This window comes from Micromys minutus (assembly GCF_963924665.1).
Source record: "Micromys minutus genome assembly, chromosome: 24".
Lineage (NCBI taxonomy): Eukaryota > Metazoa > Chordata > Mammalia > Rodentia > Muridae > Micromys > Micromys minutus.
The window spans coordinates 27,646,001-27,672,648 of NC_137959.1; the positions used below are offsets into that span (position 1 = coordinate 27,646,001).

The 26,648-nt window shown below is 47.9% G+C and overlaps 1 protein-coding gene across 4 annotated transcripts; it reads right to left on the bottom strand.

Moving 5' to 3' along the window:
• Positions 1-339: 339 nt before the first annotated feature.
• Positions 340-25,928, bottom strand: TK2 (thymidine kinase 2; the record flags this gene model as incomplete). Of its 4 annotated transcripts, none has more annotated exons than XM_080937387.1 (10): positions 340-2,990; positions 3,873-3,953; positions 5,360-5,439; positions 5,989-6,077; positions 13,286-13,359; positions 15,260-15,349; positions 17,499-17,552; positions 19,755-19,829; positions 25,017-25,048; positions 25,796-25,928. In XM_080937387.1, 10 exons carry the CDS (start codon positions 25,926-25,928, stop codon positions 2,892-2,894), a joined length of 807 nt encoding a protein of 268 aa, XP_080793513.1. In that variant the 3' UTR covers positions 340-2,891. The 4 variants fall into 4 exon arrangements, with proteins under 4 accessions (XP_080793513.1, XP_080793512.1, XP_080793515.1 ...); XM_080937386.1 differs by having other exon boundaries at positions 25,017-25,054; XM_080937389.1 differs by lacking the exon at positions 19,755-19,829.
• Between the last annotated feature and the right edge of the window lie 720 nt (positions 25,929-26,648).

Consider the following 26,648-nt stretch of genomic DNA (forward strand, 5'->3'; position numbering starts at 1 on the left):
GTTGTTAGGCAACCTGGTTACGAGAAGGGGGTATGTGCATAGTATGTGCATGTAAAGGAGCTGGGTCGCCCATTATTAACAGACGAGGAAGATGTGCCTAGCCTAACGCAGAAGAGCCCCACGTTACTGAATTATCCCTTGATTGCCTGCCTCACCTCCCCTGCAAAGGAGCTTTGAAAAATATACAGTGAGCCCAAATCCGGTCCCCAGCACCCACATCCAGCAGTTCACAGCCACATGCAACCACAGCTCCAGGGCATCCAGGACCCTATTCTTAACTCTGTTCACACTCAACACATATACATATGTGGGGTACCACAGATACACAGGCATACACAGTTCAAAACAGAAATATTTTTATTTAGGAAACCAGAGTCTAAGAGGTTGGGAAGTACCACACATCTCTCGCCAAGAATCCCATACCCCAATAGCCTACCGCTCAGCCCAAGACATCCTGAAGTTCAGAAGCAAGGGGGCCTTGTTTAGTAGAGTCCCAAATTTATTCTGCCATGGGCTATTTTCACAAAAACTGAGAAGTGACCCTCCAAAATACAGTTTGTAAAGTCTGACCCAGATGGAAGGAACAAGTCGTCTTAGGATCAAGCAAGGGCATGCCGGCTCTTCAGGGATGCCAATCTGTGTCATGCTCTACTAACCACCCACAGACAGCTGGAGACAATGACACCCTGTGTCTAAGAACTAGGCCTTGTGGCCCACCTTGCCCCTTCCAGGAACACCAGATAGGTAGCAGCCCTTCAAAAGGCTGGTTCTGGCTGTTTCCGTGTGATCTGAGAGCTGGAAGGTTCTGCAAACCCTAGCCCATACTGGAGATGGTCTCCTTTCTGCAGTGCCGAGGTGTCTTTCTGAGCCATGGGCACTATACTAGAAAATGTGGTGTTTAAAAAAATGAACACGAGGGGCTGGAGATGGCTCGGGGGTAAAGAACACTGGCTGCTCTTCTAGAGACCCTAGGTTCAATTCCTAGCATCTCCATGGCAACCCACAACTGCAACTCCAATCCCAAAATATTCAATGCCTTCTTCTAGCCTCTATGGTCACCAGGTACACATGTATATACAGGCAAAACACCCAAACACATAACAATAAAAAAATAAAATCATGCCAAATTAAAAATGAACACACAAGCCAGACATGGTGACACATGCCTGTAACTCAAAAGGCTAAGACAAAAACATTGCTGAGAGTTTAGAGAGTATAGGCCAGTTTGGGCTATAAAATATAACCCTACGAGAGAGAGAGAGAGAGAGAGAGAGAGAGAGAGAGAGAGAGAGAGAGAGAGATCAGAGTTTAGCTGTAGAATTCAGTGGCTACCATAGAGCAAGACAAACATCACATTTCTCCCCAAAATGGATGCTCTGGTTGAGCAAAGAGACAATTACTGGTCTGTTCATTTGCAAATCTCAAAGATGCCCCCTTCAGGACTGCTGGTTCAAAGTTCCTGCCTTTCTCAGTTTTATGGTTTATCCATTGCTGGACTGCAGGTGCTGATGGACAATCCCCTGGCTGCTATTCTTCATACTACCAAAAGGCCCAAGAATTGGTCCAAACAGGAAGGACCAAGAGCTGGACTCTTGGCCCTCTTTCTAGCTACCAGGCACACCAGGCACCTGGAGACAGGCAGAGCAGGACCAGTTGGCACACACTCATCAGCAGCCCCGCCCCAGCCCGGGCTGTGTTTCTCCAGCATATAGTTATCGCCTCCTTATATCATCTGTGTCCGGTCATCTCCAGATGCACTCCATCTGGTCCAGAATGACAAGAGCAGCAAGGCTTTAAATGCTTTTGTTGGCGAGCCATGACTTCCCAGTCTCACTGTCCCTGAGGAATGATCGGTCTTTCTCTTGGTCTCAACTGGTTCAAGTAACAGCTGCACCTTTGGTGCAGTTATGGCCGAGCAAAACTAAGGTATTTTCTGATCCAATAGAGATGACTTCACGCTCTGTGGTCCATGACATCTGCTCAGATGGAAAAACACTTCAAAGGAGTTCAGGCCACTGTCACTCTCCCTGGAACAAGGGCACTGCTCCTCACACAAGAACAGGAGAGAGTGATAGGGCCTTGGAAGCCCAGCTTGCTGCCTTTGGCCTTGCTCAGCACGGGGTAAAGTATCCAGGTCCCATAAGCTCTTTTTTTTTTTTTCTGACAGGGAATGACATGAAACTGGCAGAGTCTGGGAAGGATATCATCCTCAAGGACACTGGCACTATGCAAAAACTGGTCCAGGATTCCTCAGTAGACACTGAGGTCCAGATGACAAGGGAATAGAGGTTACAGTATCTTCATGCCAGGAAACCCTGGGCTCATGCCAAGGAACAGAGGAGTGCCAATGCCTAGTGATGTCTCGTCTCCTTGAAATTTGTCCAGTACTGAAAGATGACGGGTCCACAAACTGCCAGCTCTTCTTACAAAGAGGTGGGGGCATGGCGCTCAGAGCAGCAGGGCTGTGGGGAACAGCTTAGGCAGAGAGCCCAAGCCAGGTATCTGAATGGTCCCAGCTCCACTATGCACTGGCTTATGACCTTGAAGAGTCCCTGCACCCCTCTGGGTTTCAAATCGTTGCCTGGGAAGTAAGACTGCTCTCTCACTCCACAAGGTGACCTGATGCATAAGACCCAGAACAACCCCAGGGATACAGCAATTGTTTTTACACAGGGCTTCAACACTAGGAAGCTACCAGGAGGGGCACCAGGGAGAAAGTGTGCTGCCAGGATCTGACTGACAAAAGCCTTTGGACTACCATGAAAAGACCATTGTGAAAACAGATCTAATCAGGTAACAGACCCTCCTGAGAGTAGATTCTTCCAAATGTTCCTAGCAGCTAACCTGCCCTGCCTGGGCTGTTCCTGGCATGTCTTGTGGACTGTGTAGTCCTAAGGTCCATGCTTCCAGTTCTCAGGAGTCAATATCCGGGCCCGGTTCTGTTCAAAGAGTTCTAACATTTTCTCCAAGTTGTGGTCAGCCTCAATCACCTGGAAATAAAACAAACAGGTCACAGGCTGCATTAGCCAACTCCATCTCCACTAGGGAGGCAAGAGGATGAGAGACCAAGAGGGTCAGAATCACAGACTCTGGCTCCAGGGCAACCGACACTCAACTGAATTTCAATGGGAGAATCCATCTTGGCAACAATGCCTTTTCTTTTCACTGGGTCTAGGAGTCTGGGGCTATGTTGTGAGCTAAAAGCAGGGGGTAGGAGTCAGGGGCTCTGTTGGAGTTAAACCCAGAGACTAAAATGTCTAGACAAGTTCTCTGCCACTCTGAACTTCCTTAGCTCCCTAAAGTTTGCTTTTTATACCAAAAGTTTATGATGTCCCTTGCCACTTGTCTCTCAGGGCTAGAATGACTATGTAGCCTACAGCCCAAGGCCATAGACAAAAGCCCATGATCCCCTGCTGGATATGTGATAGCCTCAATAGCACCTGCCTGCCTGAGGAAATGCAGGGAGAGCACATGGCATACACAGTAGGACACATGGACAAGCAGGACACACTAACACTGCTACAGTGGGCCAGAGCTCAGAGACAGCAGGAGCATGGCACTTGTACACCTCAGCACCTCCTGAGGTGCCACTATGTGACAACAAAGGACAACCACTGAGATGCCTTCAGAAGACACTGAGTCACCTAACCATGATGATGGACTGGCTCTGTGTCACCCACTAAAGAGTGGGGACAATTCCCGAAGGTTCAAATGTAAACCCTGTCCAGAGCAACTGGGGAATTCATGGCAGTGTGTATGACATGTCACTACAGTAACTAGCCTTCTCAAGTCCGGGTCCCTCTGAGCCTCTGCCAGAGAGACAAAGAGCTCTTTCCTGCGGTGTTTCGACTCTGGGAGGGACAGTGACTCACCAGAACAGGGGCTGCAGCTGGGAAATGGCTGCCATTGACCAGCCACTCCTCGTAGAGGTGGTGAACAGCACGGAGATACTCCTGCCATGGAAACACAAAGGCTGTGGGAGTGGAAAGGGGGAAATTCCACCCACCAAGGGCCTCACCAGGACAGGGCAGGGCAGAATTCTCAAGGACAAAGGTCCCTGTAACAACCAGCCTGTCTGTGGAAACAGCCTATGATTCAAATGGTCAGTGCATCCCCAACCACCCACTGGTCCTTCCCCAGCAAAATTTAAACGCATACCTCCCAACCTGGCGGCTCCCATTTCTTGCCACTTCTCCAGTGGGAGACCCAGTTCCACCATGAGTCAATGACAGGTGTCCCCAGACTGAGCAGCCACTACACACTCCCTCTGGCTTGTCAGCAAAAGGATCAAATCTTTCCTCTTACTAAACACTCCTATAGAGCACTCATTAGAATACTGGGACCAGTCCTGCGGCAAGCCTGATATGGGGCTGCACTAGTGAAGAAAACAGACGTCCCACACCACTGTTGCCTCCACTCTGGGAGGCCCTGACCACATGCACTCTCAGGCACTCAGCCAGTGTATGCTGGCTACCTGGTGCCTCTAGCAACACTCTGGCCACAAACCATGCTGCTACCTTCTTACCCACCACCGGACTCCCCCTGGGTACCAGAAGCCAAGCCCTTGGATAGCAGCTTGAAAGGACTCCAGACATGGCATTTCTAAATGTCAAGCCCCATTTACAGCAGAGCAAGGCCTGGGCCTTCAGGACTGGAATGTGCCTTGCTAGGCTAAAACAAAACCTGGCTAAGCTTTAGGGATCAGACAGGCCTTTCAGGGCTCCAGTTCATCTAAAGTCCAGAGCACCATGATGTCCCAAAAGAGCTTGCCAAGCCCGTCTTTGCTTCAAGGACAAATGTGCATATAAGGTCCAATATTAACTGAGCAGCTTCTAGGTGCCAGGCCCCAGGACACATGTTAAAGACAGAAGAAATAAGACCAAAATCTAAAAGTGCAGAGAGTAATGGGAGCAAACACTGACAATAGCTATTCTGTGGGCTATCACCATGGGAGGCCCAGGGGCAATGTATGGTCAGGGGAGGTGACATCACAGCTGAAGACAAAGAAACTACTGTACAAAGGTACGTTTGCTTAAGTCCATGGTGTGTGAGCACATGCATGTGCATGTGTGAAGACAAACTACTGTACAAGAGCAAATGTGTATATCCATAGTGTGCGTGTCTGCAAGTGCATATGCAAGTGTGTATAAGTGTGTGTACATGGGAGTTCAGAGGCCTGAGTCAGGAAACACAGGAAGTTAAGTGGCCCTTGGACCTACAAGGGCTCCAAAGCCATGGAGGAAGGCATAGTTCCCTTCAGTTGTACATCCTGGTTTTCACTCCAGACAAGCTTGATAGTGTTTGATGGATGAGGAGGGAGGGCCAGCAGGATGGGGTGGAGGTGGTTCTGGTCTCTCACCATCGGAATGACTTTCTCCTCTTCCCGGCACCTCATCTTCAATCTCTGGTAGCAGATTTCAGGAGTGGTTCGAAGATAAACTGAGAAGTAAAACCACAAGCGGCCCTGACTGTCCTGCTCCCGGTGTGGGAGCAAAGACAAGGGCAGCACATGGGCTGTGTGGAGAGGTGCTACCTTGGTCATGACAGGAGCTTCACTAAGCCTGCTCAGTTTGTGTGATTAACAGGAGTCTTAACCCTCAGGCCCCAGTCCCCTTTCTTGTCCTCAGCCCCACAGTATCATCATGAAGCTTAAAAGAATTCCATTCTTAGACAGGGTCTGGCAAGCCACTGGCTTTAGCCACTACCCAATTTCTGTCCCTCCCACACAATACAGAAAAGCTATCAGAACAGATGGGGGCCCCTGAAGTAGTTGACCCAGAGGAAAAAGTTTAAGAAACCAAGGCCAGAGTTCTTTCACAGGCAGAAGAAACCCCTAAATTCTGCCTGCCTTTGGGGAGCTCTGATAGAGAAGGTATCGTGGGTGACAGGTGTCTATGCCTGCTGTCTCTACAAGGTAGAGCCTCCCAAGTATACCCCAGCTGTGCCTAGGGAAGCCTCCAGGTAGAGAACAGGGAAAGACTGTCTTACCTATCAGATCAACAGAGACATCAATGTTCCTGATGATCCAGTCAAACCATTCAGACAGAATCACATAGTCAACCTCGGGCATCTTCCCACTGCAATAGAGGTCAAAGGATTTTATGCACCCATGTGCTACGTCATTTCCCCAAAGAACCAAGGGGTGGCTCCTGTTTGGAAGGGCAGTACCAAGAGCATGCTGCATAGTGTGGTCCAGATGATGGTCATGTGGCACTGACAGGACCTGGATATCTATCTGTCTGACCTTCCACCACTAGGAGATGGGAACTGGCCATCAGTGGCTGATGGAGGCTGCTTCGGAATTGAACTCCAAGTAGACAAAAGCACCTTGGTCTGCCCTCTGAACGTGGAGACGTCATTCAGCTTCACTTCTAGAACTCATTTTCTGTGAGTACTCATGGATGCTTGCCATGCACCACTGTTCAGCATAATGAGAAACGCAGACTTGATCTGTCTCTGCAGCAAAAGCACACAGTAGCTAAACATATGGTGAAGTACACATACGGTGTAGGGGAAAGGCTCCGAACTTGATGCTCAATGAACACAGGAGGTTAAATTGTATGCATATGCCTGAGCACACAAAAAAGTACATGTCCACACATGTGAAAAGAAAAACACAGAAATGCTCACAGCGACGTTCTCTGAGCTGCAGATGGTAGACTTTTTTCTCCTTTACTCTTTACTTTTCAAACTGGAGCAAAATACCAGTGCTCAAAACAAGAGTGAGGTGGCATTATTACATAGTTTAAATATTAAAACTAAAAAAGCAAAGCTTGGAAGAAGGCTCAGTCAGTAAGAGTGCCGGCTCTTCAAGCATGAGTGCCTGAGTCCAATTCCCCATAGGAAAGGGAAGGAAAAAAAAAGCCAGGCATGGCCCTGTGGGCCTATAAACCCAGCCCTGGGTTGCAGAGCTCTCAGACCGGCTGGTCTAACCAAAGGGCAAGCTTGGTTCAGTCAAAAACCCTATCTCACTAGAAGGCGGTAAAAAAGTGATAAAGCAGGACTCACTGTCCCTATCGGGCCTCCACACTAATATATAACGAACATGCATTTACACTGGGTTCTATAAGAAAGCAGGCTGAGCCATCCATAAGGAGCAGGCCGGTGAGCAGCACCCCTCTGTGGCTTCTGCATGAGTTCCTGCCTCCAGGCTCCTGCCCTGCTTAAGTTCCTGCCTGTTTGATGCTTTTTGATGATGAGCTGTTCTATGGAACTGTGAGTGAGATACTCTTTCTTCCTCAAGCTGCTTTTGGTCATGGTGTTTCATTAGAGCAATCGTAGCCGTGACCAAAACACAGAGAGACCAATTCAACTCATCAGCTGAGCCACGAACAGTTCCACTGTTCACCATGCTTTGCACCAGGTTTCCATTTAGTTCAGCTGAAAGTACTTGAAGCTCAAAAAATACAATCAAAGGCTAGTTGTAGTGGCACCTGCTTGTAATTCTAGCACTTAGGATGTTGAGGCAGGAAGATCTCATGACTGACACAAACCTGGGCTACATAAAAACTCTTAGTTCAGACTAGCTTAGGCCACACAATGACACACTATTTTAAACAAATTCAGACAGAAACCTGATAATTAAATACACTGTTTTCTGTTCCAGTCCTAAAGCTGACCTCCCTGTGGGGCTAACCTGGATCAGTATGTTTCTGTGGCCTAGCCTCCTGGTTCTGGGTCTGGGTGGGAAGGTAGGTAGAACCTGCCTGTTGTCCTCATAAGCCAGGCAAGTCAATGCCGTGTTCCCAGTTTTCGGCCCACTCCATCACGTCTACCCTGTCCTTAGGAAAGGAGGACCTGGCAGTCTTGCCAAACCTTTGCAGTCAATCCACAGAGCTTTCCACACAACTGCCTGTGTGGCTTCCTTTGCCATATGATGCTTCTGCACCCCCTTCAGCTTTGCACTGCAGCCCGGTGCCCACAGCTCAGACCATCCTGTGTCTGAGGTCAGCATGAAGGCTGTTCTTTCTCTTCAGCTGCACAAAGTGGAACTGCACTCATTCTGCCTCCCACCTCACCGAGGAGGTGGGTTTCTCTTTTGTGGTTTTCTTCACTTGTTCAAGATCCCAAGGGCGAGAACACTAAGAAGTTTTGCTTTGAGGAAATGTAGAACACCAATTCATGTCTGTGGGCTTTTCCAGAAACCCAAGCCTTCAATTACAGATTGCAAAACCAGGCCCCCACCTCCAGATCCTCAGCAAAGGTTCCAGGAAGCCCTGAGGAAAAGCTCAACCAGGCACTGACACGTCAGCCATGACTAGACCTATGGAAGGGCTGTCTACCACTGTGCATTAGCAAGCCTTCCCCTTGGGCATCACAGGAAGTGGGGAAGCACACCAGAACCCAACTGACCTTCCTCAGGTAAGAACCAAGACATTTTGTTCCAAATACAGGTTAAGGATACCACTAAACATAGTTCTACATTACATGTGTTACAGACTCGCGACAACAGGTTAACAGTTCATATACATGTCGGTTGTAACTTTTATCCGCCATGTGAACCTGGCATGTATTTCAAGCCCTAAAGAGCAACTAAAGATCTTCAGATAGCCCTCCAGGGTGATGTATGCTGGGCACTGATGCCCAAACTGCTTCTTAACTGACACAGGACACATTGATAATTTTTGTTTATTTAGTGGTGGTTTTGTGAGACAGGGCTTTTCTGTGTGGCCCTGGCTGTCCTGGAAGTCACTCTGTAGACCAGCATGGCTTCAAACTCAAGAGATCTGCCTGCCTCTGCCTCCCGAATGCTGGGATAAAGATGTGCACCACCACACCCAGCAACCCTGACAGTTTTTAAGAAGTCAGGTGCTTTCCAATTGCCAGCCTGAACAAATAAATCTCTCTTCCTGCTGTAGGGTGCTGGGATCTCTCCTCCTGCTATAGGGTGCTGGGATCTATCTTCCTGCTGTCTCCCAAGACACACTTCTGCCCACAAGTCCCTAATAAACTGCACTTTGCACAATCCTGGATCTGCCTCTTTCTTTGGTTTTTCAGCACCTTTTACCTTGATAAGATGGAAACAGGAAGCAGAAAGCTCTAGCCAATCTCCTCGTCTATAGCACCCCACTGTGATAACCTCCTGCACTGGGCATTCTGGAATTACAAGGAGAGTGACATTACAAGAGCCCCAAAAACCTCTCCCTCCCATTGGTCCTCTGGAGCTCTGATCAAAAGCCCTTTTCATTGCCAAAACAGAAAGCCCTTGGTTGACAGCTGCCCTGCTCTAGGCCTAGACAAAAACCCTGGAATCTCTACCACAAAGAGTGTAAAAACCCAACCAGCAAAACCAGAAACAACACGAGTGAAATAGAAACCACAGGCAGAGTATAAAAAAGAGAAGAGAACACCTTGCACCATAAACCCTCAGTCCCAAGGGCAATTCTCAGAGCTCAATCTTGTTCCCACAACAGAAGGCCTTCTTCCCCAGGAAAGGGGCTAAGGATGGAGGCTCCCTGTATCATTACATCATATTGCTCAACCAGAAGATGCTTGATAAACACTGACAGTCCTGGGCCCCGCCTGCAGCACTAAGGAGACTTGAGTGTCTATGGGATGCTCAGGTAGGTAATAGAGGAAGAGGCATGAGGAAGGCCAGTGTGGAAAGAGGCAAAGGCTTCAGTGGTGCCTGAGGGTTGTCCTGAGTAAGAGAACTCTGGGAGCCTCTCACTGTTCCTCACCCCTTGCTTGCCTGGCTAGCAAGATGTAAATAGTCATCCCTTGTCTAGAACTGTTGCTTCCACCTTTGAAAAGGAGCTGGCTGTGTGATCCCATCTTAGCTCCTCCCTTGCCAGAGCCTAAAGTCAATTGGTGCAGCTCTGGTCCATGGGCTTGCCCCCCCTTACCCCAAACGCAAATGCCCCTGTGGCGAAGGACGAACAAAGCTGGCCCAGTTCTCAAGTCAATCACCCACCTAGAGAAGCTGCTTCCAATGCCTGGTCCAGGTTCTCTCTGCTGACCTCAGGGCTCACGCCATGAGACTACAGGAAGGGACACTCCAGGCAACTCGACAAGCATGTATTTACTAGAAGGCCATCCATTTTCTCAGGATAATTATACAGACTAATTTTTAAATCTGAACAGAAGAACACGATGGGGACAGAATGGAAAACACAGAGTCCTAGGGTAAAAGATGATATTCAGAATAAATGCCTGGACAGTTAGCAGGGCGAGGGGTGAAGGGCTAAGCCGTCCCCACAGAAGTCTGAGGGTCACGGCCCTCTCCCATGCTCCTGTACCCTGAGGCAAGTAGCCATGCTCTCAGAGCATCCCAGTGCTACAGCAGCCTCTGAACTACTCAAGGCCACACGTGGGCCAACAGTCTTTGGCTTCTTCAAAGGTCTCCAGGCTACAGGAAGGTCTTCAGAGAACCCTGCTCTCTTGAAGGCTACATAACCTCAAAACAAATAGCTCACAAGGACAGAAACAAAGACTAAACTCTTCTGTGCTTCACAGTCTCACAAAAATCCAAACCACAGATGCCAGGGAGGCACAACCATGAAGTTACCAGGACAGAAAAAGAGCTGGAAAAGGAGCACAGGGAAGAAAAAAAATGGGAGGGGCTACATTTTCCTCCTGTGCCACCCACAAAGAGCCCAGAGCAAGGCAAACGGAAGCTCAGAGCTGCTCCGTTGAGCCTAATGAGGAAAGGCAGCAGTAAGACACCAACTAAGCCCACTAGGGGAAGGGGGCTCTGCTGCCCAGGCAGCCTATCTTGACAAGGGGTGGAGCCATCAAGGATTTCACACTCTCTCCTCACCTCTAGTCATTCTACTCCAGGTAAACACCTCACAAACCAGCCCAGCAAATAGCCTTCAAGAGAAGCAATGCTGTCTCCCAGGTTCACAGGAAATCATACACACACACACACACACACACACACACACACACACACACACACCGTGTCATTTACCATTTACCTAGGTCCCATTTACCTAAGTCCCATGCCTCAACATGGGTCATCCTTTCCTGCGTTCTTCCACTGCCCTTCCTCTTGCTGAGGAAGCAGTGGAGAAAGGAAGGCTGGAGGAACCAAGCAGCAAATCATCTTACACCCTCTGGAAACCAAGTAGCAGGAAAGAGAAAGGAACCTTCAGGAATGCCACCTGCTGGAAGGCAAGCCAGAGCCCACAAGAAGATAGCCCACAAGGAAGATCCTCGATCAGAGAACAAAGCAACTTTAGGGACCTGTTCTAGCCCGTCTTATAACACAAGCCTGACTCAAGGTGGCCAGAGAACAGAGGATCCCATTCAGAAGCTCTGTAGACTCAAGAGCCCAAATGCATAGCAGCTCAGGACAAGCAGGGGTGTGCCCCCTCAAAAGAAGGGGTTTGAAAGAGAGGGTGGGCACTGAGGAACAAGTTGGCTAGAGGCCAAAACCATCTAAGCAGCTTGAACATGCACTAAGCAGGGCCCTCTGTGCTTGTTCAGCTTAGGGTGGTTCAAACAAGTTCATTATTAAAAGCAGCAAGGGGAAGGCTGGGAGTGTAGCTTAGTAGCAAGGAATTTGTCTGACATATCCAAGGGCCTGGGTCTGATTCACAGCACCACACCAAAAGCAAAACCAAGGAGGCTCAATCCATGTAGACAAGATGGTCAGGGAGCTGGAGATATGGCTCAGGAGTTAATTAGGAGCAATTGTTCTTGAAGAGGATAGGTTTTGATTCCCGTTGCCCACATGGAAGCTCACAGCTGAGAGGATCCAATGCCCTGTTCCATGGGCACCAGGCATAGACATGCATGCAAAACATACACATGCATGCACGCATGCACTAGAAGGGATGGGGCAGAACCGCAAGGACAGCTGTGTTAGTAGAGAGGGCTCTGGGGAGCCAGGAACATTCTGCACAAGTGTCAGAACCAGCTGCACAAGAAATGGCTGTGGTACTGCAGGCTCAGAGCAGGAAGAGGTAGGCAGAATCGGGTACTAACAAGGACCTGGGGACCAGACATATGGCTATAAAGATGGAAACAACTCAGAAAAAGGCTGAAACTTCAGACCAGTCTGCAAACCGTCTCCTCTAAGACCCCTCCAAATCATCAATAACCTGAGCACAGAAATGTAGGCCTCCACACTTGAACACTGGTGGGTCACTAGGTAAAAGATTCCACCCATGAGGACAGAAGCTACACATAGCATAAGCACTGGGCAGACTCTAAGCATCCCAATCTTCATCTTCCCATCAGCCTTGTACTGTGCCATGGGATCCCCTTGTCCTTTTCGCCTGCCAACCCTGGGCATGGGACCACTGGGATTTGCACAAGGGTGGAACAACAGTGAATGTGCTGCTGTGTTTCTGCTAGGACTTTTGCCCTATGCCATGAACATGAGATGACAAAGCCTATGCTTGCCTCTGGTCCCAGAGGGGAAGACAGGCAAGGGGAAGAGAAATGAGTTGCCTGGGTTACCCTGGCCAAGTCCATTCTAGTCCAGCCCATTCCCAGACATTTTGCCAAGATCAGCCAATGTAAAAGGAGCCACCTGGCTGACCTCCTAACTGACCTAGGAATAAAGGAAGGTGGCTGTCACTACTGGGTTTTGTGGTTGTTACACAATATTATAAAGCAACAGAAGTTCACAATACTGTTGGTACTCCATATCTGTCAGGTGGATAGGCAACTCCACCGGCAGTAGTTTAGGGTTTGGGAAATAGCTCTGTTGGTAAAGTACTTGTGCTAACATGGGGAGCCGAGTTCAACTGCCAGATCCCATATAAAAAGCATGGCCATGAGGCTATCTGCTGGCTATGTCAGCACTGAGAATCGGAAACAGGCAGATCCCTGAGGTTTGCTGGCCAGTCAGACTAGTCTAAGTCAGTAACAAGTACACCAGTGAGCAACCCTTTCTCAGAAAGCATGGTGGAGAGCTAGAGACATGGCTCAGTAAATAAGAACATTTGCTACTACTACAAAGGACCTGGGTTCAGTTCCCAGGCACCCACGTGGCTCACAATCATCTGTAACTCCAGGTCCAGGTAATCTAATAGCCTCTTCTGTCCTCAGTGAACATATTGGTACACATACATATAAGTAAGCAAAAAACCACTCATACACATAACACTAAATAAACCTAAAGAAAAAATTACAGTAATATAGATCATTCTTGAGAACCAACACCCAAGGGTGTACTTTGGCCTCCACATACCTACATACATACACCTATGCACTCACACCTATAGGTCCACACATCCCTACACCTCCACACACACATACACCTATACACACATACACACACATACACAAAGTCAGTTGTTTAATAAATGATGGACTATACAAGCTACAGTACCTTCTATACAGGTTTTCTACAAAAATGTATCTTGCGCTGTAAAGTGACCTTTCCATCAACCGTACAGGTGACATCTAAAGGAATGGAAAAAGGGATTTACTCTCAGGCGAAGAGGAGAAAGGTACAGGAAGCCCTGAAAACTTGCCCCAGCTCTCACAGGAAAGACCCCTCTTTGCTGAATAGAGACTGTGAGGCGCGGACAACAGGACAACAGAAGCCAAATCTGCCATGAGGCTCCCTGTGCATCCATCTCCCTCCATCCTGAAGTTCAGAGGACAAAGGACAGTAAAGGCAGCCGTTTGGGGGCCCAGGGCTCACAGGAGAAGGGAGCTCACTAGGATATGAACATGCTAGCGAAGCTGTCCTACTGATGCAGTCTGGTGAGTGGAACCCTGAGCCAGGGAATCCGCTTACTTGAGGACCTGGGTGTCTAAAGCAGAGCCTCAAAAGGCTAGGGTTGGGGAGGCTCTGCCTGCTGAAACTGACAAGATCTCTGACCAACAGGGAAGAGGCTGGACATCGCCTTTCTGCAAGTTGTTCACATCCGCTATGGATCATCTTTCCCTTCATCTACAACGCCCTTTTGAAGAGCAGGAGGGACTTGCCCATCTGACACCTAGTGGACAGTGTGGCCCAGAGTACACTCAAACCTACAGCCCACTCTGCATACCTCTGGGCCTCCCGGATTCTGATCCATCTGTTCTCCTCCGTCCCCTCTTGCATGCTGTTATCTTTCTCTGCCCATCTTTTGTTGGCTCCCTCTTCAGCCATCTCTTTCCTGCTTAGTCCAACCAGCTCTGTCTCTGCCTTCTTAGCTGATTTCAGCCCACATCCCATAATATTCATGTATCATCGGATATAATTTAGAATGCCCATTTAGGCAAAGCAGAGCAAACCAAGGAGAGGTGTTAACTGTAGGTGTCTGTTCTCCATCCTTTAGGAAAACATTTGGAAAGGACAACTTCATATTCTTCTAAAGACTTTATTCACATCTGTCAGCTTGAAAAGATGTATATGGATGTCAACAGGAGAATGATACAGCTGCAGGGAACCAAACTTGGAGCAAACGGCTCAGCCTAATGACTGTGCTGCTGTAATTAGCTATAGGGGTATCCTGTCTCCTACACAGAAAGGCTCTAGTTGTGTACAAGCTTTACCCATGGGTAACTACAATGGTCACTCTTGCCACCTTACCTCCTAAGACAATTGGCCCCTGCTAATGGAAGGGTCTGAGTATCTCTGTGTGTCCTGTCTTGCCTCTACACCTGGTTGTGAGCCAAGGTGAATTATATTCTTTCCAGAATCTGAAAGCCAGACCTCACAAAGGTCTGATCAACCACTCTCAAACACATAGACACACAGAACACATATCTAGGAGTTCTGCACAGCCCGAAAAAGCACAGACTCCTAGACCTTAGTACTAGAGTTTCTGACTCAGCAGATATGGGGAAGAGCTAGGAAATATACAATTCTAACAAGTTCCCAGGTGACAATGATGCCACAGCTCAGGGAACACACTCTGTGTTAAAGGATATTTAAAAGCTGGAATCCCAGAGCTGTGACACTGACTTATGTGCATGTGGAAGAAGATCATCAGCCATCTTCTGGCAAAATGGAAAAAATTCATCGGCCTTCATACAGAAGCCAGAGAGGAACTCAAGGCTTTTTGATATCAAGTGAGACGGCTATAGTTTAGATATCTGAGCCTAAAGGAGACACTTCACAGAGCAGAAGTACAGTCCCAGAAGGTTGCATTATGAGTGTTATCCTTATCAACTTTTCACCTGATTACAGACGTGAGCTCAGGGTGGCACCAGGGCACCCCCCTGTGAGGACAGGAGACCTTGCTGAAGTCAGAGAAGACTATACAGCATAAAGGCCCAAAGGGATGTCTTAGTGAGACGTCATTTTCTGACAATACCTGAATTTGAAGGATGCTTACAAGGCTGAAAGTAAGACCTGCAGCCAACGCACCTGAGGACGAGTGTGCTGGTCCAGCATGGTGAGCTGCACATATGTCTGCAGAGTGAGGCCCCATCGACTGGCATCACGGTACATGAGACTCTGCAGGACAGAAAACAAAGCACTTTGTGTCCAGGTAGCCAGTGCAGGACCCAGGTCCAGAAACCCTGAAAGCCATTTCAGGAAACCCACAGAGGCTGGGGCCAGAGATGTACTCAGGACAGCTGTAGGACTCTCAGAGTAGGGTGGACAGAGACAGATGTGTACACAATTATCAAAGAGCCCCCTAACAGCCAGACTAGGATGTGGTCCTTGAGGAAAAAGCATTCAGACATTCATAGTTGGCCTTTGAGCTTCCCTATGGTCTGTTCTCTATCCAGCAGCCAAAATGAGCAACATCTCCCTTCTAAGGAGTTTGTATTGTGTTCGAATCAAATCCAAACCCTCATCTGAACCACGGGCCCTAGAAATCCACCATCATCCACTTGTCTCTTACCCTTCTTTCTCTAGCCAATCAGCTTCCAGCTACACCAGCTTCCTGAATGCTCTGCAGCCATGCCAAGCAGGCCCCATCTCAGGGCCTTTGTACTTGCCTCCTTCACTCCTCCTCCAGGTGCCTGCAGAGTGGCCCCTCCCCTCGAATGTGGGTCTCTGACAAATGTTGCCTTAACAGAGATGCATTCTCTACATACCCTAATAAAATAGAGCCCAACCCTCCATCGTTGTTACTACAGATAAAAGCACTTCCTGCTCCAGTCTGATCTCTAGTAATCTTTTGCCTCTCTGGGGAGGTGTGCAAGCGCGTACGTATGCACTTGAGGAGATAAAGTGGGAGATCTTTCTAGAGAAGAGGGAAGACCAGGTCTTACTATACAGCCAGGGCGTCAGGAACTTGGGATTTTCCTGCCTCAATTTTCATGGGTGGGGAGATCACAGGCATGTGACACTACGCCAGCTTCTTTTCTGCATTTTTTTCTTTTTGTTTGGTTTTGTTTTTTCTTCTTGAAGTAAACTCATGGCACTCAAGTCCTCAGCACTAAGAACTAAAGGCTTTCCTAATAATGGGAGAAAGAAAATCTCAGCACAGAAGCTGGATGACGGCAGAAACAGATACGTTTCTGCATCACAGAACCAGCATGGTGAGCCAACAACTGTCACACAAGCATCAGTCTTGCGTTTCCAATCAGCAGAAAGTAGTGGAAATATATCTAACGATGATGACAGTGATGGGGATAATGACAGTGGTGGTCCTGATGATGATGATGATGATGATGATGATGATGATGAGCTCATAAGGATAGCACTCATAATGCAACTTTCTGAGACTATACTTCTTCCACATGCACACAAGTGAGATTCGTGTCCCGGCCTGTGTAATTATCTAACTAGCATCCTTTCACCTGCTGTAGCTCTCCTCACAGCTAGTGTCACCAGCCACCAGGTTCTAATACCTGTCTCCTTTCATCTCCACACTGGCTATTAGGGCCAGGGGACCACAGATCTTATTAAATTGCTCAGTGTCCTAGTGTACAGAGCAGTGTCTGCCACAGCAGAAGGTATGTAATAAACCCTCTCTGAATGAATGAGCAAGCCGATTCTAAAGCCCAGGCAACACAGCTGTGTTCTAGCAAAAAACAGTGAACACAGTAGACACGGTGCTGGCCTGCTGTGGACCTGAGTCTAAGAAACCCCATGAGGTATTGCCAAAGCACTGCAAGGCACTGCTAAACCTACACAACCAGTTTTCTTAGCTGAGAAATACTAAGTGCCACATACCATGGCATAGGAGCCCAGAACCATGGTCCCTTTCTTCATCCTCTCTGGTAGAATCTGCTTTTTTTTTTTTTTTTCAAGCAAGCAGAAAGCTTTCTGAGTGTGGGAGGGAGAGGAGGCACATGCACACTACGGTCCCTTGCTCTCTAGCCTTACCCTGGGAAGGAGGATAGGTAGCTTCAGGGTAAACCACAGGGATCCATCATTACTAGATAATGTAAAGCCCAAACCCAAATCAGAGGCTCATCGAGAAAGCTGATGACCTGGAATGAGGGCCAAGGAAAGCTAAGCCACTTGCAATGTTAGAGACAGCTGACAGGAGGTTCCTGAGCTTTGTGCAAACCTGCCCAGGCCTCAGAAATCCCCAGCTCACCACGATCCTTTCCTCTGAATCACTAACAGACTGGCTGTGCTGGGCTCAGCATTCCTAGGAACTCACAGGGAAGTCTGGCATTTGTGCAAGGGACAAACTACTCACCAGAGGGTTATGGCCGTGGACATTTCTCCACTTGAGCACAGGCTCCATTAACACCTGGAAGGAAAGAAAACATGTTGTGACAGCATGCCAAGTCTAGAATACAGACAGACACTACAGGCCAAGGGTGGGACGAGCCCTCTGAATGGCCACAGCTCCTTCTGGGTGGGAAGTCCTTCCTGTGACTTCCAGAAGTGACTTGGAATGACTGCAAACCGGCTCAGTCTAAAGGGGAGTGGGCTCTTCCCAGCTGGGAGACAAACCTGGGCAGCACTGCTGGGACTGGCCCCGACACTCATTACTTGTTAGGTGAGGACGCTCCACAGGGGCAGATCGGATTGCATGAACACAGAAACTGACATACAAGATGAAATTTGTTAGCAAATTGGCTCATGTCATTATGGAGGCCAAGATCTCTCTGTGTTGACAGGTTGTCTACAGCTTGGGTCCAGGGGTGCAAGCAGCACAGCTCAGTCTGGGTCCAACGCCTGAAAACAGGAAAGTCATTGGTGTAATGCTAAATATGAGGTTGAGCCCTGGAACCTGGGGCCTGGCTAAGTCCCAAAGACCCAAGGTTTGAAGGCCTGTAGTTTTGATGTCCCACAGCAGGAAGGGGGAGGAAATCCTTTTCTTCCCTTTTTTGTTCTATCCAGGACTATGGCCAATTATATGGCCTGTTATATTAAAGGTGGATATTCCTTACTTAGTAAGGCCACCATTTCACATATCAGTCTTCTCCAGAAACACCCTCTAAACATGTACAGAAGTCACAGTCCATTAGCTCTCCATGCACAGTACCTGCCTCCTCTTTGCTGGGATTATGTTGCAAGATCCCCAGGGGATGCAAGAAGCTTCTGATACAAGCCTGATACATGTCGTGCTTTTTCCCCTATGCTGAACAGAGGGATGGTTCACACGGGTGGGAGGGAAGGGAGGGATCATTGAGTACATCATACTGCAATGCATAATTTAAATTTTATGAACTGTTTACATCCACAAGTTTCTACTTAATACTTTTAGATCCTGGCTGAGCTCGGGTAACTGAAACCACACCTGAGTGTGGGAGGCTGTTGTAGTCTTTAATTCTGGCAAGCTGCCACCTAAAACTGACTATCACACCATATAAATTTTATAAGCCAGTTATCCTTTGCTTCGACTCAGCAGAGGTAATAAGGAGATAAGCACGGAATCAATTAGATAATGCCGTAAACACTTAACATGGTGCTTTGGATAATTACAGCTCCTGCTGCTGCTACTGTTGCTAACTGGCCCCGAGATCTAAAGTTAGGACATAAGCACTTTTCAGGTTCTATTCAGAAGGTCACGACTCAAGGCAGGTGCTGGGGCTAAGACACCCTTTTCCCATCTGATAATTGATGAGACATCATCCAACGCTGACAGCCACGAGAGGTCACAGCACCAAATCGGCAGGGTAGACAGGGTAATACCTGGAAGGAGATGGGGCAAAACTCCCAAGTATCCTTGCCCAGTGAACTCATGCAAGACACAATTCTCCCAGCAACAAGTTGTGACAACACTTGTTGTCAAGTGCTGTCTACCAGGGAAGCTGACCTGGACCTGGGAGGTCAGGGATCTCATAGGGACACCAGCTATCACTGCCTGGCATGTACCAAAACCCCAGCTCCCCAAGAATCAAGCAGTTGTTCAGGATAATCCATACTGTTTGAATCATGGCTAAGCACAGAAAGTTCCCTTCTCAGGCAGGGATGGTGAGAGCCTCCCACTCCCTAGGACCTATGTTGTATATGTACCACTCCATACAGGGGCCACAAGCCACATGCAACCACAATGACCTTGAAGTCTGACCACAGCTGCTCCCCTTTAAAGGGTCTGTGTCCTCACTTGAAAACAGCTCATGTTCAAGTGCATCATCTGCTAATCTACTGAGCATCACAGCACTGTTTCTACTGAACATGTATTGCCTTGGCAGCACTGCAGAGTCAAGTAAAATCCTAAGTTGAAAAATCATGACTTAGAGACTATCTGAGAGTCCAAACTGAGAATGCTGTAAATTTAACTGAACTCCAGATCCCAGGGATTTAGTATCAAACACAGAATGTGAACAGCTCATTTATTACTTTAATACTGACTTCACGTTGGCATGTTAATATCTGGGTATCTTACAGAGCTCCTTCTACTTCACTCCACGGGGCTTTAAAAGCCCTGGATCGCACGTGTGGACCTTCGGCTGGACAGGGCTATCTGTGTAACTTATTCCCTGAGGTGTTTCAGCCATACCTCGACATCTGTTGTGTTGGAGAAGAACTCCAGGCATGTCGTCTTCCCACTTGCAATATTGCCCTCAATACAAACCTGCCAGAAGACAAATGTGCATTAGGGGTAGAGATAAAGCACCCAGAGGAACACAATGAAACGATTAGGCTCAGGTAAATAGCCCACTTGGTCCTGGCCAGGACTCTGAGTGGTAAGCTAAAACCTCGCCTCAAGAATCCCCCAAGGTCCCACCAAACAGCAACAGAAAAAAACATCCCTCATGCTGACCCTTCTGACAAACCCATGTGACCCATCCACACCTGCCCAGTCAAGTTCTGAGCCCTTCCCTAGACCCACCCTTCAGACAGTTGTGTGTCGGTTATAAAAGTGTTCCATTTCCTTAGCCTGACTCTTATCAATGGCTTTGAGACTGAAAAGCGAGTGTGTGCTGTCTAGGATCCAACTTGCTGACCTGTACAGAAAAGCCCTCAATTGATATTTTGGCTTTGGTTCCATCAGATCACAATAGGTGCACAGTTCAATATAAGACAAACTGCTCCATCAGAACACCCTTACACATCCTCTGGGTCACACAGAGAAGTGCCTAACCTATCATATAGTAGCCTGTTGCTTCACACCCTGGCTGGAAGTATCCACCAGATGTGATTTGCCAAGGCAGTAAATCAGGCAGGTGAGTTAAATTTACACCTAAGGCCCAACAGGACCCTTCTTATAACAGGAAGCACTTGTCACATTCCACACGTAACAGAGTGCAATCCCCTAAGTGGTTAGTTCCCAAACAAGGTACCCACACATCTCGTTTTACCAGCCCAATAAAAACATGGCTCCACAATCACTAACTTATCAAACAGATGTATATGTTAAATTCTCAATCCACAATACAGCTCAACAAATTCACTGCCAATTAATAAAGATATAAACTGCCCACCTAAACAAGATAAACCAATCTGATTCACCTTGATCTGAACCATCTTTCTCTGCTGCCTCCATCATGAATCTCCACCTCTCTCCTCTTTCGATTTACCAACTTTGTCCCCGCCCCATTCTCTACTGTCCAATCACTCTACTACAGACACTTCCCACAGATGCAAGGCCATAGGATGGCCAATCCCAGGTCCCTGACAGCTCATATGACAGAACCCAGAGTAAATACAAAATGAACCCAAAGGAGTCAGTGAAGAGCAAGAAGCCCCGCAGGGCACTACTGGGCTTTTTTTTTTTTTTTGCTGCTCCTTCCTGAAAACTGCCTTTTTTAGTGGGAAGACAACACACCTGGAGTTCTCCTCCAATATAGCTCACAAAAAGAGCTCAAGTTGAACATCACTCTACATCTGATGCTTCTTTCCTGTTCACTACAAAGACATCATTGATGTTCAGACTGTTCAAAACACTTGCCCCTGCTCCCACCATGAAATCCTCAAGAGATGGTAGTGTAGACTTCAAATGTGCTCAGCAAGCACCCTACCCTCTCCTCCACCCCTCACCATAGAGCAAGAGACATAAAAATGGGAACACAAGAGGAAAAAAAGAATAACCTAGCAAAAGAAGTTTTCTAATTTTGTTCTTTTTTAATGAGGGTTCACTATGTAATCTAGACTGGCCTGGAATTTGTAATTCTGTTTCCGCCGCCTGAGTAGAATTACAGGCATATACCAGCACAATCCAGCCCAGATCCTTCTTTTGTGAGTGTACATATGTGGGCACAAATATGCACTCATGTGTTTGCATGCAAAAAACAAACTCCAGGTATCTTCCTCTAGCATTCTCAACCTTATCTTCTGAAGCTAGCCTAGGATTCTCCTGTCTCTGTTCCTCAGCACAGGGATGACGCATGCTCTGCTTTTTATGCAAGGGCTGGGGATCCAAACTCAGGTCCCCATGCTTATGCAACAAGTACTTTACCCACTGAGCCATCCCCACCAACCTCTACCTGACATCTAAAAATATTTTGAGGGGTGTCTGCCTACAGAAGAAATTTAAGTCATCACACAGAAAATATCACCCATAAGCTCAATGCAAAGCTAACATCATTGCTTTTGGCCTGTTCTCCACATAAAACTTTTCTCAGTTTTGAGTCTTTCAACTGCTTGCTGAAGGCCTACTATGTGCCTAGCACATCACATGGAAAACCCAGTCCCAACCTCCAGTGTTCACAATAAATGTGAGGGTAGCAAAGAAAGTAACCAGCGACTGCAGAAACAGGAGGACGTGCTGCTGAAGTTTGCAGGCTGCTTGGCCCCAAGTTCTGTGTGTGTGCCGTGACTCAGCCCACTTTCCTCCAGAGGCTGAGTCTAATCTCCAACAACGGAAACTGACAGGGATGAACATCTTTCTCTGGAGCTGAGAATGGAACTTACCTGATGCTTGCTAATCCACACACTACCGACTGAAATCCACCCCCACTCTCATTTTCACTTTTTAGTTATTTAGAGACAGAGTCACTGACTGCTCTTCTAGAGGTCCTGAGTTCAATTCCCAGCAACCACAACCATCTGTGATGGGATCCAATGACCTCTTCTGGTGTGATAGCTACAGTGAACTCACATACATAAAATAAGTACGTCTTTTACGTATGAGTTTCTGTGTCTTGCTGTGTTGCCCAGGCTAACTTCAAATCCTCCTTCCTCCCCACTCAGTCTCCTCAATGCCAGTATTACTGGCCTGTGCCAACATACCCAGCTCTACACCTTTCTTATTTAAAAAAATAAGAGTTACTTGTTCTCATAGTGGAGGTGCTTAAGATAGGCATAATGGCACAGGCCTTTAATCTCTGTACGGAGAAGGCAGAGCTACAGGTGGTCTCTGTGAGTCCAAGACCAGCCAGGACATGGCTGAGACCTCAGGGGAGGAGGAATATGTAAGGATCACCCTTAACCCCACAGAACTGCCAGTCCATTTGGAAGTTTAATCAAAACCAAGAACAAACAAGTAGCATTTTTCCTAATCCTAGAGATAGACCTCTCTACTCCTCTGTGCCTCCTGGCTTACCCCACGGGACGCACCACCTCACCCTGAAAGGCAAATCGGATCACACTGCATGGCAGTGCTGAGAACTTAGTCCCCAGCGCGACATGTTGAGAGATTAGACCTTGCAGAGAAATTGTGTGAACTCCGCCACCAAGAATGACTTACGGAGGTGCGTGCAGAGCAGTGTTGTGGAGATAGGTCAGTTATCAGTGGGCGAGTTCCTGATAAAAAAGGGATGAACCTCGAAATGGGTCTCTCTTCTCTTCCAAGGGATGAAGCATGCCTGCAATTTGACCTTGAACTTCTCAGCCTCCAAAAACATGAGCCAAATAAATTTCTACTCCTCAATTACATGATATACCCTTTAATCCCAGCACTTGGGAAGTGGAGGCAGGAGGATCTCTGTGATTTCCAGTTCAGACAGGGCTACATAGTAAGACAGTGAGACCCTGTCTCACAAATTAAAAAAAATAAATAAATTAGTAGAAGTTAGTTTATGTGGAAGTCCTTTGGTGGCTCTGCTGTTGGCACCTGGCCCAGTTTCTCTGAACACTCAAGCCTCTGCTACCTGTGAGGACAGACTACGGCTCTCTTCCTCTACCTCCTAGACAGCATCACAGCTTTCCAAGGCTGCTCACAGATAGTAGCCTCTCCCCAAAGCCCCAGACTCACTGCTTTCTAGATTCACCATCATCCTTTTTACTGTTCCCTCTGTCAGACTGTTACAGTGCACAATGCCAGTGGCTTTGTTTTCAGGTCCCATGCTTTCAGCCTAAGGCCTCCCACACAGAAATGTACTTAAATGGCTATCAGTTATCCTGAGCCTGAGAACAGGCTGGCCCTACAGGGCCCACATACTACAAACTGCGCATCCGACCATATCTAGACAGCCCAATACTTGGCAATGTTAGCGCAACGATTCTATGTCACTAGGTGTCGCTGTCATCCTTATTTCTATTATTTATTTATTTATTTTGGTTTTTTCAAGACAGAGTTTCTTTGTGTAGCTCTGGCTGTCCTGGAACTCCCTCCGTAGGCCAGCCTGGCCTTGAACTCACAGAGATCTGCCCCACCCCACCCCACCCCACCCTCTCGTGCTGGGATCAAAGGCCTGTGCTACCGACACCCTCCTCATCTAATTTTTGGATGTATTTTATATGTATAAATGTTTTGCCTGCTGGTATGTCTGTGCTCCAGTGTATGCCTGGTGTCCAGGAAGACAGAAAGGGGTGGGGGTATGTCAGATCCCTTGGAATTTTAATTAAACAGTTTTTGGGCTGTCATGTGTGTGCTAAGAACAAAAACCTGAATCTTTTATAAAAATCAATGAGATTTTCTGTAAAAAAAAAAAATCTTAACTGCTGAACCGTTTCTTCAACCTTGAAAACCAATCCTCCTCTCCCTGTGATGTAACTCCTCCTTCCCAGGGTCACTTCATTCTTCTGACTACCCCCCACTACCCATGCCACTTGGGGGAGGCATTCCTTCTGCCCTCTTCAGAGACACCATCCATCGTGCCCCAGGCACCCTTTCCCCAGCCATCTGAGCTACAGGCTTTCAGTTCCCTTACAGGAATGAGCCCCTGACCACTTGGGAGTGACACACCCGAAATCCCAGTATTCAGGGGTTGAAGCAGAAGAATTGATCACAAGTTTGAGGCCAGCCTGGGGTACTTGGTGAGATGATCTCAAAGGAAGAAACTGAACCCTTGGGCTGACGGTAACATTTAAACCTGTCCAGCTTGCACCTCCTTTGACCTTTGCCCTCACAGCCCCTAGAACCAGCCTTCTGACTGAGCCCACGCTGTGGACCCTCGTGGATTCTCTGGTCTCCACTAGACAGCAGAAGGCAGTGAGCACACTTTCCCCCACAGCTGGGCGGAGCAATCTGAAGTGAAACAAATAGTTGCATTTTTAAAGCCATTTACTTAACCAGCATCTTTGGTTGTTCACAAATACCTGAAAAGTACTACCTGGATGCCCCACTCCCACACACACACACACACACACACACACACACACACACACACACACAGAGAGAGAGAGAGAGAGAGAAAACGTTAACAGTGGTGGAATCTGGGGAAAGGGCCCGGGCCACAAAAAGGAAGAGGGATTTTTATCCCCGGCTATCATCTTGGATTTGTTTTTTTGTTTTTTTGTTTTTTGTTTTTTTGGTTTTTTTTTTTTTTGTTTTGTTTTGTTTTGTTTTTCACTGTGCGCACCACCACTGTTTAACTCTTCGCCTCAAAATACGAAGAGATTACTCTCCACCGGAGAAGACATGCAAAGGGAAACTTACCACCGCTTTTTTCTCCTTATCATTCTCTCTATCTTTATCTAAAAGAAAAGAAATCGACGTTTCAATTATTCACTGTGCGCTGTGCTGACCTGATAAATGACCACAGTCATTTTGTATGCTTGCTCCTTGGCTTACAAAAACGTTTACCATTCTTGGGACCCTCTATGGTTGGTTGGGTCCTGTATGGGACACTGAACAGTGGCAGGCTAGGTCCAGGTCCATTTGTGCTTGCTTACTTTGGTTTGCTTGGTACATTCTATGTACGCTTCACCTGGACTGTGTGTGTTTAGGATCTTCACAGTGCACACAGGAATAACCTACACTCGAGGGATTCCGAGGGGTGAGTTTAGGCTTAGGGCTGGAACCCAGGCTGTCTGTTCTCTAGGCCAAGGCTGGCGACACTGCCAACCCACCTGTCAGCGGTCCGAGACCAATGAAATACATGCCACTTGGTTTCCATTTCAGAAGAGAACCGCACTACCAGCGAGAGTAGGAGAAAGTCAGAAGCCTGAACCCGCCCCCAAGATCCGCAGGCACCTGCATCCACTAAAAACTGACTAAATACAGCTTGTGCCCAAACCAGCCACATTCCAGGGTTAAAGAATCTGACCCAAAAAAAAAAAAAAAAAGCCGGAGAAGGCGAGTTTGGGGCCCCACCAAGTGCGGGTCCTGACAGTTCTTTAAGGCTCCACAGCCCCCAGGCCCTTCCTAGGATCTAGCAGGTGAAGGGGCGGGGTCCAGTGCGGCCCCTTTCGAGGTGACACAAAAATACTAGTTACCCGGAGGCCAGGCACGGCGAGGTGCCCACAGCGGCCCGGCGCCCGAATCGAGACTCCCAGGGCTCCCGGAGCTCCCCGGGCCCACGCTACGCAGAGACCGGGCAGCCCAGCGGCGCAGCGACCTCAGCAGCATAGCCTCTAGCTAATGTGCAGTCCCACTTCCTTCCGGTGCGTCCTGGAGCCCCGCCCCACTTCTCGCCCGGCCCCGCCCCTTAAGGTGTCCTCTCGTATTTCGCCCTCTAGACCAGACCGAATCGATTCAAAATAAAGATTGTCCTGCTTACAGACAGCAGAATGGCCCTGACCCAAGTAGACTTAGAGAATGGATGCTGGGAGCTGATTGGTTGCTTAGTACATCCGATTACTTCCTTGGTTGTTGCCTTTATCCATACCTAGCACCGCTTACTCAGATGCCCTGTATTTTCCTTCTAAGAACTCTGCTAGTAGACCTTGTCAATTTTGGGAACATTTTTCCAAGCTTGTGCTTGGGCTTTAAAGGGCCCTCGGATTAATCCCTATCTTCACAAAAAGCAGCGTGAAGGACACAGGTGAGAGGGGATGAAAGCCCACAGTCTTTGGCATTTTCAACGTTTGGACTTTAATGTTAGACCCCTCGGGAAAGCATAACGAATATCTCCACCGAATAAACAAAAAAGGATAAGAAAAAAAAAGCCTGTAAGTCTCACATGTAAGCAGGTAGCAAAAATAAACCCGGATTAGGTGCAGCGTGGGAATTATAATTCACCCATTCAAGACCAATAAAACCAGATGTTGCTACCTTGACTGTATATGGGCAGTTACAATATATGGCGTGGGTGGCAAGATGCTGGTAGTTATCTTGGGCAGGAAGAAG